A 15,909-nucleotide genomic window follows, 5' to 3' on the forward strand; every position below is an offset into this window, starting at 1 on the left:
ATTGGTCGACAGCGAAGTCAAAAGACATTTCATACAAACATTAAAACATTTTTGTGAATCCATACTATTGATTCCTGCACTGCCCGCTTTTTCTTTTATGTTTTTTTCAGTTCAGTTATTCCATTAACCTGTTGTTACCATTTGGTCCATTGTAGTTTGGCTTACCTTGCTCTTTGTGTGTCCTGTCACTTCATGACAGTGTATTTGACATGTAATTACATGTGTCAGAAATATTTAATTGGTGTGACTTTGTCCTAAATATTTCAGTCACAAGATTAATCCTGTAGCCAGTTAAACTTTGGAGTAGAACAGTTGTTCAGAAAAATGAATTTAAAGATTTTATTTTGAAAGTAAATTTCCGTTTCATTTATTTATTTTGCTCACCTTGACAAACATGACAAAGATAAAAAAAACTGGGTTTTGTAGTTTTTGTGAAACTATTTGAATACAACCACAATTTTTACTATAAAGACTCTATTATTGTACATTTTGTAAATTAGTGTAATCATTTTGCTCCACACCAAGTATGCCTGAGTAAACATTGCATAGAACAAAAACAACAAAATTACTATCTTAATAGATTTAACAAACAAAACAAGACAAAAACCTTAGGATATCCCTGATGGTCTTTTTTTTTTACAGTATGTGAAAACAAAGTACATTTTAGCAAATCTTTAGTAGGCTACCACTTATCGATGGAAACAAGAGAAGTAGTGGTCACAATAGGAGACACACACACAAAATGGATATAATAAATAGATTAATGAAAGGTCTGGTGTCCTTTTACCTCACACTGACACTAATCGATTTTGAAATAAAGGACTGTAACACTAAACTGAAACAGACTACTCACTGAGTATGAAAGGAAGTTAAACAGAATGTCTCATCAATATAACAAAGTAAGGTGCAGTTCTTTTCATGCACTGTGAACTAAACATTTGCTTTTATTGTTGTTATATATTTGACCAAGTCAGTGAGACACACAGTTATGAAGAGCCACTTTTTTGCATGGTGCCAAGTTATCATACACACCCAAACAGACTGTTCAGTGATTTGCTTTTTAAGATTTGACCAGTCAAGCGTGATATCTTCCATTTTTGTACCCTCAGGGATGGTGAAGTATGGGCCTCATGGTGACAAAAGAAAAATTGTAGGTGTGTGGGAGACCCTGATGAGTGGTGAAGTTGAAAGATTGCCATGAAAATGGATGCAGATCCCCCTTGTGTGGTGGGGCCATTTATTGCCTCCGAGGCCAGCCGGAGAGCCATCTGGTAATCCGTCACCTGAACCATGAAACAGAAAATGAGACGGGAAGAAAATGCAGTCATCTAAGAGGGTTCAAATGACAAAGTAATACTGCGTATGTCCATGAAGACATCTCATGTATGGAAGTTAATAATTCACTTGCAGGTTTTACAAATATAGGTACATGGCATCAGCAGTTGTGTGAGAATAGAAGTGACAATAGTTAATAAATCCGGTAGAGGATTCACTAATCTATAGATTAGAAAACATATAAATGCACTTATAAACAGCTTAATACTAAAAGTGGTAAAAGCACCTTTTTAATCACTTCAATAATATGCAGTTTATATCTAATGCTGACGAACTCTGACCTTAGTGTCATAGCAACCTCCTGGATGTGCTCTCCTCGGTCTCAGGTCGTTACGGCAACAGATGGTTTTACATGGATGGCCTTTGGAGTAGGGGTCTCTCTTGTAGTCTGAAACAGAACATGATCATTGTTTATGCTGCTTACAGTCTGGAAACAGCTACAATATCCTAAATAGTACGACATAACATTTAAATGGTGTCATCTGTTGCATCTTTGAGACATTTAAAGCTCTTTGAGTTCAGGAACTAATGCTGGGATGTCAGAAATTCAAAGCTCCCTTCTTTCTGGTCTGTAATTTAAACAGGAAAAAAAAATGATGCTGAGGAGTACAAGTTATTGTTGCCCTTACAAGGCTGCCAATCTTTGATGAAAATGAGAAAGGTAATGGTAACAACAGAAACATCTCACTATATTTAATGGCTGTACTTACTGTTGTATCTCATGATGCGTTTAAGGGAGTTAAGGTCAGACACCTTGGCCTGGTCTCTGCGGAGGATTTTGGCTCTGGGACAGAGGTCGTAAGAGAAGTCTACTCCATGTCGTTTCCACATCGCACCATACCCACTCAGGTTGTAGATTTCAACATGAAATGGTATGTTGTAGGATGGCCAATACCCTGCCAGTAAGTTCAAACTATTTCAAACCCAGAAAAACAGGGAAACTAATAGAAATGTTTGCTTCTTACCTCTGCGTAAAGCTTGAGTCTGATCCGAGTACACCACCTTCCCAGGAATCTGCTCCACCACTGTTAGAGCTCCATCCCTGATGCTGTGACCCAGAGTGACCCTGTGCAGGTCAACTACCATATACTGGCTATTATATGTACCTGAAACATGCAGAGAAATATAAAATAATGTATCCATCTGAAAGCACCTGGTTACACCTCCACCTTCGGAGACCTTCACCAACGGGACGGTTCACTCATGATCCCCATGAAACAGGACATGACAAAAATGAAAGCGTACAAATGTACAAAGCTGACTGAGGCCCACATCCACACAGGCTGAGTGCTGTAATTGCTGCCAAAGGTACATCTACTAAAGACTGACCTAAAGGGAGGAAATCTACCATCTAACCCACTGCTCTCAATCATTTTCTGCCTTGTATTTTTTATTATTTTGTGTTACCATGTATAGATATATTTTTGCTATGCCACAGTTTTATTTGGTTGATTGGTGTTTTGTTTTTTTAAAAGAAGCCTATTTAAATTGACCATGATGCAGTGTTTTAAAGAAATAAATGGGGAAAACTCCCAAATGACTCTGTCGGCACTGTAACTGCAGCACTCAGCTTAAAGCACCATTATGTTTATGTGTAGCCTAATAGAGGCAGCACTAGCTAACATTAGACTTTCTGCATATTTACTTATTTATGATGTAGCTTTGACAAAATAATATCCAGTAATGTTCAGTGTGATGCGTTCTTGTTGGCGTCCTGCATTATAGACGAGTGGGGAAAATAACTTGATCCTTTTGGCTTTAGGAGTTACAGAGACAATAAATCCAGAACCTAACCCAATCCAAATAAAGTGAAAACACATAAATAGGTAGAGGCTTTGATAATAACTGCCTACTGGCTGCTACAATGGTTTGGCTGGACGGTGAGTGTGACAGCAGCGTCTGTTGGCTGAGGACTGTCAGTCTCAAGAACACCCTGTCCTGTTTTTCCTCTGCCCTCCCATGGCAACGTGATGTGAAAGATCAAAGCAGCTGCCCAATTAACACACACAAGTGGTTTATAATGAGAAGGAAGGCCTGTTTGAGAGTCAGCTAACCCTCAATGGAAATTGGTCCTGTTATTTTTTTTATACATAGACAGAATATTAGTGCAGACCAGGATTGTTCTCAATTGTTCTTACAAATATAAATACAATTATCTGAGTGGAACAGGCCTGCAGCAAAAGTACAAAAGTTACATTTTTAAATGTGAGTTATATTTCTAAGTCGAACCAGTGGCATCCCAACTGGATACACTGGATGCACACTTGGATCCCTGGTAGCGAAATGGTTTTGGCTCATGCCACAAGAATTAAGTTGCACATTGTAGCTTTAAGCACATCTACAATAACTGAAGGTGTGTTCACAAAAATGCAAATCACCTCTCCAATAACACACTAACAAAATGAGTATATCTGGGTAATATTATACAGTAATGTACGGTACAACCTCCACACATTGATCAGCTGGACAGTGAAGGATGACGGCCTACTGCAGATTATGGTTTCTATTAAGAAACAATGTTAATATTTATTCATTTCAGAGGTGTGTACACTAGGCTCATTAGTTTCCTGCCTGCTTTGGATTGTTTCTCTGAATTTTCTTTGAGGCTGATATCAAACAAGATTTGACCTGAGTTATATTTGGAGAAGATGTGCGCCCACTCCTGTCCGCTGTGGGCGAGGCTGTTGGACAAACGGACTCTCTGCCAAGCCAGCAGGCTGTAAGGGCTTAGCTGGGAGAACAGGGAGGCATTGAACACCCCAATAGAGGTCTGAGTCATCAGAAGGCCGCTCCCAAGCAGGTAGAAATCATCCAGAGACACCAGGAAACCTGGTGGACGAGGAGAAGGAGGAGGAGGAGGAGGAGGAGGATGTGGTCATACAGAGGCCGAGGGCAGAGGGAGAGAATGTAGGAATATGTTTTAGAACAAAGGTTTAAAATGAGGGAATAAACATTCATGACATAAGCAGGTGCACCTGTTACAGGAATACAATACTGCTGAGTTTATTACCAATGCCTTCACCACCACTAGCTCTACTTGTACAGAAAGTATTGCATGTTTTCTTGTTGGCTGACCTGCTTGTCACTGTCAGAGAGAAAGCAGCTTAAGAAGGCTGCAGGGATCAGAGACCCCCTCCACTGGCAGCAGTGAATTTCATCTCTTCTTTTTAATATAGTGAAACGTTGTCCTTGGTCTGCCAGTCTCTAAAAATAGTGCTTTAAAACCACTTGTGTTCTGATAGCAACGGAGCCTATAAGAGGATTTTTACGGGCTGGACCCCACTGCAAATCTTTGTGCACAAAATTACTCAGCCTCCACAGACTTGACAGAGAGGGTGTATATTTCATCACGGCTCTGTTTGCAGTGTCTTCTCTTGGCTGAATAAGCTGTGTGCTTAGCAGAAGAATTCAATTTAAGAGAAAATGTTATTTGAGGAACTGGGTTAGGTCTTAAATGGTGGTGTTCATATTTTCCAAGATGAAAAAGAAACTATGTAGATCAAGGACAAACTGTTCACAACAATATAACAACCCTTTTACAACCTTTTTAATTTAGGAAGAAAATTATGCTACACTGTATTATACGTCTACAAACCCTGTAGTAAAAACAGCCTTGCACAGCTGTGTCATTTTGTTCTTGTGTGTGTGTGTGTGTGTGTGTGTGTGTGTGTGTGTGTGTGTGTGTGTGTGTGTGTGTGTGTATGTGTACCAGGGTAACTGCTGAACGACATTTTTCCAGTGGCAGTTTGTGTGTCAGACACCCTGAAGTCCCAGTGTTTATAGATACGCATGGTGGCTGCATAAGTGTACCAGCTGGAGTGGCCAAGCAGCAGGTTCTCAAAGCCTGGCAGCACCTACAGATGAGGAAGAGAAATATAGTGAGGATAGTGAGGAGCGTGTGCATGGGTCTGGCTGGTTAGGGAATGTATGCTCTATATATTTTTATTTTATTGGTACCTGTAACAACATCCATTTTAATACTGTTTAATACAATGATAAAATAAATGCTATACTAATTGCACTGGCTGTAGTTTCTCAGTCAGGTTTGTACATCACCAGAATAATGAAATCAAATCTAATTTAGAAGAACCAGATGCAGTAACACCCAATGTTCCCACCGTCATTTGCACTTCATTTCTGGTTCCTAAATAGTGTAGAGAAGAAGGAAAAATATTTTGCTCCCAATGGCCTTTAACACGTACACACTTTAGACGAGAAACCCCGTACACAAGAGCTGGATATACAAGCAATTAGGCCTAGGGTGATGTTTCCCAAATGCCCCTTCACAGCTTGAGCCAAATGAGATTAGGCTAACCTTTATGAGAGCAGTGCAGTGGCCCATTCCTGGCATCCTGAAGGTGCCAGCCACTGTGGAGGAGTTGGAACGAGGGGTCAGAGCTGGGACCAGGTCCAGGAGGTCACCGACACCATTCAGAAACTGGACTGCAAATGCTGACAGAGGCTGGACAGGAAGGAGAGAGCACATGGAAAAGGTTAAAGATACTGTGACAGCTCTCTTACAGACTCTTCAACACACATCCACACACCTCTCTGTGTTTGCTTTTGGCCCAGTGCGCAGCTCCGGCGTGGAGGCCGTCCAGCTGGGCCAGGATCAGTCCCAGATGTTTCCACAGAGAGTCGCTGTTTCTCCTCAGTTTCACCTGCTCTCTGGACCACTGGTCCTGTTTTCTGAAGATCACGGAGAAGTCAATACTGATGTGGTCGAAGCTGTCTATTTAAAAGTCTGACAGTCATATGAACAGAGAGTACCTGAAAAACCTTTTCAGGGGATTCAAAACCTTCTCATCTTTTATCAGCTGAGGGTACATGTTGGAGTAATGATCAAACATCTGTCTGCAGTTGAGAAATAAAAAATTAACATTATACATATCATACAGTCTTCCACTTACAAATATAGTTACTACCTATTCTATCAAAATAGTGATCAGAAGTGTAATCCAACAATTAATTATCAAACAATGAAAACAAATGTTGAATATACAAATTAAATGTACACAATTTAAATTTACTTTTTTGAAGCATTTAATGATATGTCACATTCAGGCCTTTGTTGTTAGTATTCTCACAATCAATGCTACTTTCAAGTGTTCAAATTTAAAACAGTTTTTTTTTTTCAGATAAAGTAATATAGTACATTACACATTAGGCTACATTTACACTGGTACTGGTATCTTACTAATAATAGGCCTTACTCACAGAAGATGTTGACTTGTCATACAGAAAAAGATTATGACGCATATAGTTTATAGAATATATAAAAAGATGTTTATGCAAAATCAAAGTGTGACACAATTGGTCAGATGTTAAACTTCAACTGATGCATCACTTGAATGTTGAAAACTATGATCACTGACCCAGAAAGAGACCTGATGTTTATAAGTGCCTTGATTATATCTCAACAGAATGCATGCTGTGTTATGTAAACCAGTTTAGTGAATTTAGTGACTGACTATGAGTTTCATTTGAGATACTTGCATGTTGTAGTTCACTATAAAAGTGCAGTATGACGTACCCAGCAGTGAGGTAACCTTCCAGGTACCCAGCCAGGAAGAAGGTGGTCTCATCTTCCTGCGTAGTTATTCCTCCATAACCTGCACAGATCTCCAAGACGCCCCATCCAGAGAGGAGCAGGGTGTCATTGAAGTAACCATAAGCTCCCCCGTCTGGTTCCATCACCCCTTCCTTCAGGATCACGCTTTTCTGGGCAGCATCCCAATACACGGTGGCCTCTTGGAGCTCTACCATTGAAGGAGTATGGACAGGGTAGAAGTTAGATAACACACATTATGTAAGAAAATGTCATGGCACATGTAGATTGTGACACACTTTTTACTTGTTTCTGCCACTAAACAAATTAGTACAAATCTTTATAGATGAGTGATCAGTGTTAGTTTCTTAGGCAGAAACTGATTGTACTATTTGAAACTATTAAATATATTGAATGGCCAAGTCTACACATAAAATAAACATATACCATTAAACAGTAAAAAAAAAACACTAAGAAAGAGGATAATAGCTTGAAATATATTGATAGTATTTCAAGGTAGCTTATATTGTAATCAGAATGTGAAACATTTCAAAATAAATACATTTAAGTTTTTAAAATAGTGAAAATGTAGCTAGAATTGAGTAGAACAATATAAAACCAATGAATATAGGTTGCACCATCACCTGTATGTGTCTGCCATAGGCTGTTTTACTGTAAACAAACTCAGCTGAGTTTTTACTCAGTTATATGTCTGATGCATTGATTTTCAGTCATGGTCGAATACACCAAGGCTACAATACTTACGGTAGGTTTGCACAGATAAAGCCAAAGTGCTCAGCAGTAGGCAGCGTTTGATGCCCTGTGTGTCCATGTCAGCTGATGTTTTCCTGCGAATCTCTGCTTTTTACAGGCTACTTTTTATAAAAGTAAATGTTGTTGGTATTCTGGTTATCTTCACTGAGGATCGACGGTGAAGAAACTGTTGTTCTCCTGAGTCGATGACGCGTGTCTTTGTCGATGTCGCTCGTTTTAATTGCTTGAAATTCTTGCGCCACAGAAAAGTCCGTCCTCTATGTTCCAATTGTTCCAATTGTCCCTTGACTCTGGCCAATGGACGTCCACGGCTATGTCCCGCCCCATCCAATCGCCGCGCAGCATTGTTCCGATTAGCGGACGTCCAATCAGATTGCTGAATTTGTTCCAATTTCGAGAATCCAGTTTGGGGCATTTAATGGGTATTTTTAATTTTTTAATGAAACACATCTTCAAATACAGACTAAACTCACATTTTGGAGTGACATTAATCAAACGTTGTCAAGCGTCGTGTTTTTTTCGGCTTTTTGTGGAAAAGTCGTGAGCACGACATAACGTTGCTCCGACGTTTGCAGGTATGCAACTAATTAAATGCTGGGGGAAATATTAAAATTAAGATTTTGCTTCTACTATTAGCAATGCATAAGATAACATTGCATTACATTTTTCAGTCACCTAGATTAACTATTGCTTTTATTGAAGTAGGAGTCTGAATGCAGGACCTGTACTTGTAATGGATTATTCCTGCAATATTTTGATTTATGTACTTCTTCCATAACTTCGTGGAACATACAAAATATATCAGTGTCTGTGATATAATAATCCTTAACTCCTTAAATAAGGAGACAGGACGCCTATCTATAATCCAAATAATGAGAAGTAGGTGAAATGATCTTTAATGTTAAGGTTTTAAGGTTTTTATGAAATAACTGAGTTCAGCAATATACTGCAGTCTAATTGTTTTATCCTCTGTGGGTCAGGGCTCCTGATTCACTGCAGCCTTCCTCAGACTGCTCCAGCTGTTGCCACCCACCCTCTGTCTTCAGCAAAGGGCTCAGGTCCTTAGTTCAGGTGGGACAAGGACAGCCATCCATCTTCACTGTACCAGACAAACTGCCTGGGCCATCCAGGCTTAGTTGCCCAAAAGGCTAAAGACTGGCTACACACAAATTGCAGGCATATCATACTGTGGGTCAGAGGAAATGATGAGGAGATGGTCAGAGCAAAATAAATTAACAATTTAAATTAAATTTTATATTATTCATTTTATATTGGATTTAATATTTACATATTTGTCTTTAAAATAGTTTTTTGTGGACTACTGTGACAGTGTTTAGGTTATTTATTGTGTGTGCAATAAAAGTTTGTATAGTTTGTATTTTGCAATCAGCACTTTGCTTGGAGGTAAAGAAAGTATTTCACCATTACAGAATCTACAACAACGGCCGTGACATGATACCTTTCGTAAATAATATTATTATTAGCATAATAATAACAACGAAGGCAAAACAACTCACCCCAGATGGGACTCGAACCCACAATCCCTGGCTTAGGAGGCCAGTGCCTTATCCATTAGGCCACTGGGGCTGTGTACAGGACCGCTGATTTCACTGTTCTTTAAATGCATATAACGCGAACTGGGTCTAATTGTTGTTTGAGTTTTAATACCCATAGCTTCACTTTTACGTTCAGTCTCAAAAACATTTATTCAACTAATTCGAATAAACAATTAGCGCACGATTAAAACTTAACGTTATACAACTCGGGCGAAGCGATCACCATGGTGACCGAGTTTACGTTTCACGGATGGTTCCATTTTCTCTCCTACTCAGGGGTATTTATGTGATACTATTACCACATTAACTATTAAACGGTGCGATCAACGCCAAAAACAGAGTATAAAAAGTACGTCGTTATTCTAAATTAATGAAATAATTGTTTTTTTTAGAAATACTTACAATTGTTTTATAATAAACCCATGAAAGATTTCATGAGTAGTCTCCTTTACACAAATGGAACTTTCACAGTTGCGCAGTAACAAGCATGGTTTGGAGAAAAAGGGATTTCTACCAACACGTTAAGAATTTAAGTAATTAGTCTTTATGGAGGTAAATATATTAGCTCTATATATTCATTGACACTACAACTACTAACCCATCTGTGAGACAGTCGACAAATCCAATTAAATGCCAGGTATGAGTAGTATTTACAGCTAGCTTTAGCTAGTTTTAGTCACCTAGCCTAGCATTAGCCCAGTAGTTCTAGCTAACCTAACATAAAGTGTGGAAATCCTATCTGTGTTACATTGGTTACAATCCTCCCAATGATGTATCATGTTTTATACAGGACTTTAAAAAATCATTCAAGATGCCTCTTTTTGGAAACACATTTAGTCCGAAGAAGACTCCTCCTCGCAAATCTGCATCTCTGTCCAGCCTTCATACGGTGAGTTTAGAGAACTTATCATACTCACGTTGAAGAAACTTTTTTAGTGAAGTGCACTCTATGAAATTTCATTAAGGTCAGATAAAGCCAACATTAGCATAGATTTTATTAAATGAATACAGATCACTCAATAGTATATACAATAGGATCTGCTTAACATTTCATTGCTTTAGTTATTATTGCAGGCTGGTCTGCTATGTGTTTTTTTTTTTTTTTTACCTTCTCATCTGTTTTAGTTGGATCGTTCAACAAGAGAAATAGAGCTGGGCCTTGAATATGGACCTCCTGTAATGAACATTGGAGGTCAGAGCTGGAAATTTGAAGATGGGCAGTGGATAACAGGTAATGTCTTTGTGCTGAATCCAAACTAATGCAGTGTCAGTGTAATCAGTTTTAATTGCAAAGAACCTGGCCCTTGCATGCTCATTCACGTGCTCCCATATTTGCTGGATCACTTCTAGGCTCTAAATGACCAACGCAACTTTAATTCTCCTTCTTCTCATTTTTTTATTCTGTTTTTGACTGAAACAGAATCTGGTGGGAATGCCTCTAGTAGGGAATTGCAGCGACTAAAGAAAAGAAATGTACAGCTGGAAGAGGAAAATAATCTCCTGAAGCTGAAGATTGAAATTCTCTTGGACATGGTAATGACTGACACAATGTCTTTTTTGTTTGCAGTAACATTAAAGATGAAATACAGTAAGGCAAAGAAGTATACTGCAACCTCCTAAACATTTTTCAGATTGATGCAGTGACCTTGGTAAACCTGTTAGGACAGGTCTAACACTACTTGCCTTTATTATGAAAATCTTGATGAATGCATTTTAATTATTTACTTAATTTTGAGTCGATGCAATGTAGCGTCTTACTAAACTTGTTAAATAACTAATATTTGATTTTTTTTTTCTTTCCAGTTGACAGAGACTACTGTAGAGTACCATTTGATGGAGAAAGAAGTGGAAGATATAAAGACTCAACATCGAAGGAAGAAATGACAAATCGATTGATTCAATTCCTTCATCATGGGACTTAAATAAATCGGTTCTTCAATTTAATTAGTATTCATATGTAGCTTGTGGTTTGTTGATACAAGGACGTTTTTTTATCCATAGAAACATATTTATTCAACATTTATTCTTAACAACAGATACTGTAAAATAGTCAGCATTTCTCATAATGAGAACTTTTGTTTTGTACGATTTAGCCTTAATTTGAGAAGAAGGTACAGTTGAATCAGATTGATGCCTTCTGTTATATGTTCTGTTTAATTATATAACCAAAATGAACACTTTTGTTCAGTACTCTATAATCTGTATGGCAAGTTACATTTTCTTGTTATGATTTTTGTAATGAGTAAAAATAAAATCCATCACAAGGAAGCAACTCTCTTCTTTCTTTGTAATTCAGTTTTATAAAACTATATTAAGCTTCTATGGAACTAATACTTGTTTTAATTTTAACATATTGGTCATACACAAGAAATTAACATGACAACAGATATAGGCAGAAAAACAAACCTTTTTAAATTTTTATTATTGAGTTGCACCTTCACTATATGTTGTTGTAACGCTGTTCTTCTATAAATAATCCTATTAGTTTCAGATTTTATTCTTGACCTTGGGAACATATGATGTCTCGTATTTCAAGGCCATTTTACGAGCTTTGTACAGAGCTTGTGTTCACTCAGCTTTGGACCTTAAACAATATGATTTCGTCAAAGTCGTAACATAATCATTAGAAAACAAAAGGGATCTTAGCCATAAAGGATCTGTAGGGTACTTAGTATGGAGTTTTATACCAACCTTCATGATCTGCATCACTATTATGTCGTTACACAGTAATATTATCGTGTATTTTAGATTAATCAAATATTCCTGTCAATGAAAGCGACGGCGTTTTATTGAATCAGTTTTACTCGCCCCAGCTGATTGGCGGACGCTCACGTCAGTCAAATTCTCAGCACAGTGATTGGTTGAAAGCTCCTAACTGCGCAGCAGACTGAATGCTGTGATTCGACGTTTTTGCTACCGGCAGCGGGAATCAAGAAGGAGCTGTTAGTTTCTAGCCTTTTCTTCTAGCACTTTAAATCGCCGTCTTTTCCTGTAAGGCTGAGAGATTATTCAGCGATATAGTAGCGGACTTCCACTGTTTACACTTCATTTTTAACAATGCCTCGAGGCGGTAAGTAGTATTATTAAAATTATTGGTGGAACATAGTGATGTTTAGCGAGCTAACTAGCTAGCGAATTGTTAGCTACAATAGGGTGAATTCCCGTTGAGCTGTCACATGCTTAGCTTTTAGCATGCTAACCGGTTAGCAGGGTGTATTTGAGAGTTTGAGCAATTCAGGAAAAACAGCGACTGCTCCAGTGGTGATTAATGTGTCTTCGCACGAACACATCCACCACCCTGTTGGTACCTGTAACATAAAACCCCTTGGAAGTGTGCACATTTGGTCATTAGTGTTTAACCGCCAGTACCATGTGGGCAGCACAGCGCTTCATATCACTTTAATAGTTGTATTGTAATTTCTTTAACACCCTGGTGCCGCTTGTCACTTTTAGCAGATACATATTTAAAAATGCTTTTTTTAAAAAGTATTCGCTAGCTCTCGATCTGATTGTGTAATGCTCGCCAGACATGACATTTGCCTGTGAGGGGAGCTGGCCCCGGGTGAACGTCACATGTGACTCATCTATCATCACACACAGTCTCTGTGTATTTGTGTCGAGCTCTGAATACAGGTGTGGTCTGGACTGACCTGAACTGTCTGTGTATCTGTCCCAGACCCATGCATGTGTCCACATGCAGGACATAAACAGCAACACGTGTTCGTCTACTTATTAGAGAGCTATTGTGTAAATGTTACTCTAGTAACAGTAATGCAGTGTAACTAGCTTCACCTCTCTGCATACCATACAGCAGCCCCAAGTATATTGAAAGGAATATGGTAAACTTTGGAATATACTTAACTGTTTATTACAATGGATTTGCCAGTGACACCTGCAACTATTGTGCTACAGGGAAAAAGGGCCACAAGGGCAGGGGAAAGCAATTCAGCAACCCAGAGGAGATTGACCGACAGATGAGATTGCAAAGACAGATGGTAAGCATAAGACCTTGTGCAGCCAACCTCAAGTTGCAATAATGCACAGCTGATGTGTTTATATATAATATATAAATAATATATATTAACAGGAAGAAAATGCTGGTGCAGAAAAAGAGAGTTCTTCAGAATCTGACGAAGAAAGCAGCAGTGATGAAGAGTCTGAGGTGAGTGAAGGGGAAAACATTGTCCAAAAACTGAAGTGTTCTTGTTTATGCTTCATTAATTTTTGCATGTGTGGCTATGTTCACACATGCCATCATACATGCTGGACAACATCTGGGTCTTTGTGGACATGAGCAAAAGTATAAAACAGTGATTCAGATTTATTTGACATGACTTGTGTTGACCTCAGAACCTGATAAGGTTTTGATTGATTGGGTGGGAAAAATGTAAATGCTTTAATAGTAAATATAATACTATATTAAAGTTTTAAATTTATGTTTAGACTGGTCATGAATCATTAGGGATTTCCTTTCTTTCCTTACTTGGCTGATCACTCTTCTTCAATGATGGTATGAAGGTGTTTCTTTTTTCACACAGTCCAAAAAGAGGAGTGGAGTTGAGGGGCTTATAGAGATCGAGAATCCAAACCGGGTGTCTCAGAAAAACAAGAAAGTGGCTGAAGTAGATGTTAGTGCTCCCAGAGAGCTGTCTCGCAGAGAGAGGTAAATGTCGCTCAGTCACTTTAAAACTGAATGAGATAAAGAATGTCTTGTTTGCAGCATTAGCTTTTTGTTTCAGCTCTGACTTTATCATATCTTCCTCAGAGAGGAGATAGAGAAGCAGAAATCAAAGGAACGCTACATGAAGCTCCATCTAGAGGGGAAGACTGAGCAAGCCCGAGCTGACCTGGCCAGACTGGCTATCATCAAGAAACAGAGGGAGGAAGCTGCCAAGAAGAGAGAAGAACTCAGGAAAGGTGAGAAGACACAACAGTTAACACAGACTAGTTCAGTAAAGTTAAAATTTAGTAAACTAGAGCTAGAAGACCTCTAGTTCACTGTAGCTGCAAAGTTATAGTCAAGCAACAAGCAACTTCTGACTGATTCTGGTTTCTTTAATTTAGAAATAACTTCTACTGCTGCTGGTTTCCAGACAAAAGGCTAATTGCTTTATGAACAGAAATGATTTTGTATTGTTATTTTAGCTTGAACATTTGTTGGCTTGTACATGTACTGAGCACCTGCTGTATACACACTGACACCTGACATGTAAAACTAGAAAACACAATTGCAGCTTAATCGGAGCTGCTTCATCAAGGAACAAATGCATAAACTTACTGTCTTTTTTTTTTTTTTTTTTTTTTTTTTTGTAATTTTTTTCTCAACTAGAAAAAGAAGCTGAAGAAGCCAAAGCAAAGCGCTAGTCCATCATCTGAAAAATTCGTCATGCACTTCAGTCTCAGAGGGATGGTGGGAGAAAGAGATCTGGAGGAGGAGAATGGGGAGGGGATGGATGCGTCAGATCAGGGGTGCTCTTGATCTCCTGTCCCTCATTTCAAATCAGGGGGCATGGGTCTTCCATGACAGTGTGGTTAGGACAGGGAAAATGGGTGGAGCTAAGTGAGATGAAGAGGAATGCAGCATTTGGGAAGCCTCTAATTGTCTGGAAAATCCCTTATAACAGGAGACAATCTCAGGATTTTCAAGCGCTTCACTACCTCTTTACTCTTTTCCCACCCACCAGGGTTTTAATTCTGAAGCTGCTGAAGTTATTTCCATTCCTTTTGGTTAATACATTTTTACAAGGATACCTAAAAACAAGTTTACTTAAAGATTAAACAGGTATTTCAGTGAGTGTGCATGAAAATTTCTTGGGTGCTTCACTTTTCATGCCATCTTGTCTGGTTTGTAAAAAGGCAAATCGGCAAAAGATGGAGAAAAGAACACTATTCAGAGGATGAACTGACATATAGGAAATTTATCGTATAGTCAAGTATTTTTGGATCACAAACATGTTACATATTTAACAAACAGCTCAGTGCATATGTTTCTTGATAATTACCCTTGTTTCTAGCCCTTTTTTTCAATCGGCAATTCACAGATTTGGAATAATTGGCGGTTAATAACCAACACAATATATCAAGTTATTTTGCTGTCTCATGGATATTCTCCCAAATTAAGACTTCGGAACCAACTTGCTAGTGTCAGTTTGAGGGTATTTCAAGATGTGTTTTGTAACCAGGAGTACTACTTGAATTATGTTCAATCAGGTTTAAGTTGTCAAACATCAGTGCTGCCTCAGTGACTGTGGCCTCGGCCTTTTTCTGATGGGATCTGTGTCTTCTGTTACCTTGTCCAAGTTTACATAAGACCAGTTTACTGTCCTTGTCCTGTAATAGAAGCACTACAAAAAACCTGCACAGAGTTGGCTTCACATGCAGACCTACACATCAGCACCACTGATAACATTTTCCACAATTATATGACAGTGAAACATCACACAATTGACTAAGGATGGAAATACTGCAGGGTTTTTGTATGTATAGTTCAGAAAGCACAAATGTATATGATAAACTGGTAACTCCGTAATAGGTGGATTTGGAAATGGCCTTGATCAGGAAAACACTATTCCCTGTAATATGCATGCGGAGAGCAGAATGTTGACGATGGGAGAAAAGTGGCCACTGCGTTTAAAAAGTAAAAAAGTTCATCATGTAATTGAAGTAATTTTTATCAATAAATTCATTAATAGATTG

General features: G+C 38.5%; 3 protein-coding genes and 1 non-coding gene across 5 annotated transcripts; 2 read left to right on the forward strand and 2 right to left on the reverse strand.

Annotated features, from left to right (window-relative positions):
* Positions 1–694: 694 nt before the first annotated feature.
* On the reverse strand, positions 695–7,855 carry LOC113155975 (phospholipase B-like 1). Its single transcript, XM_026350741.1, is given in 12 exon segments — positions 695–1,213; positions 1,215–1,283; positions 1,617–1,723; positions 2,046–2,231; positions 2,301–2,441; positions 3,964–4,164; positions 5,045–5,189; positions 5,651–5,797; positions 5,883–6,024; positions 6,106–6,189; positions 6,869–7,094; positions 7,649–7,855. Coding segments are annotated over 12 exon segments (1,623 nt in total). The 5' UTR covers positions 7,716–7,855; the 3' UTR covers positions 695–1,105.
* A 1,316-nt stretch (positions 7,856–9,171) lies between these two features.
* trnar-ccu lies at positions 9,172–9,244 on the reverse strand. Its single transcript has one exon. It is a non-coding gene; the product is annotated as a tRNA-Arg (tRNA).
* Positions 9,245–9,685: 441 nt separating this feature from the next.
* Positions 9,686–11,466, forward strand: cby1 (chibby homolog 1 (Drosophila)). Of its 2 annotated transcripts, none has more exons than XM_026350739.1 (5): positions 9,686–9,765; positions 10,004–10,102; positions 10,339–10,444; positions 10,634–10,746; positions 11,017–11,466. In XM_026350739.1, exons 1-5 carry the CDS (start codon positions 9,760–9,762, stop codon positions 11,095–11,097), a joined length of 405 nt encoding a protein of 134 aa, XP_026206524.1. In that variant the 5' UTR covers positions 9,686–9,759; the 3' UTR covers positions 11,098–11,466. The 2 variants fall into 2 exon arrangements, with proteins under 2 accessions (XP_026206524.1, XP_026206525.1); XM_026350740.1 differs by having other exon boundaries at positions 9,696–9,850.
* Positions 11,467–12,121: 655 nt separating this feature from the next.
* pdap1a (pdgfa associated protein 1a) lies at positions 12,122–15,815 on the forward strand. The gene is made up of 6 exons (XM_026352220.1): positions 12,122–12,283; positions 13,126–13,208; positions 13,301–13,375; positions 13,752–13,876; positions 13,979–14,130; positions 14,543–15,815. The coding sequence occupies exons 1-6, from the start codon at positions 12,271–12,273 to the stop codon at positions 14,575–14,577; spliced, it is 483 nt and encodes a 160-aa protein (XP_026208005.1). The 5' UTR covers positions 12,122–12,270; the 3' UTR covers positions 14,578–15,815.
* The last annotated feature ends 94 nt before the right edge of the window (positions 15,816–15,909 follow it).

This window comes from Anabas testudineus, chromosome 19 (genome assembly GCF_900324465.2).
Source record: "Anabas testudineus chromosome 19, fAnaTes1.2, whole genome shotgun sequence".
In the NCBI taxonomy this organism is placed as follows: domain Eukaryota; kingdom Metazoa; phylum Chordata; class Actinopteri; order Anabantiformes; family Anabantidae; genus Anabas; species Anabas testudineus.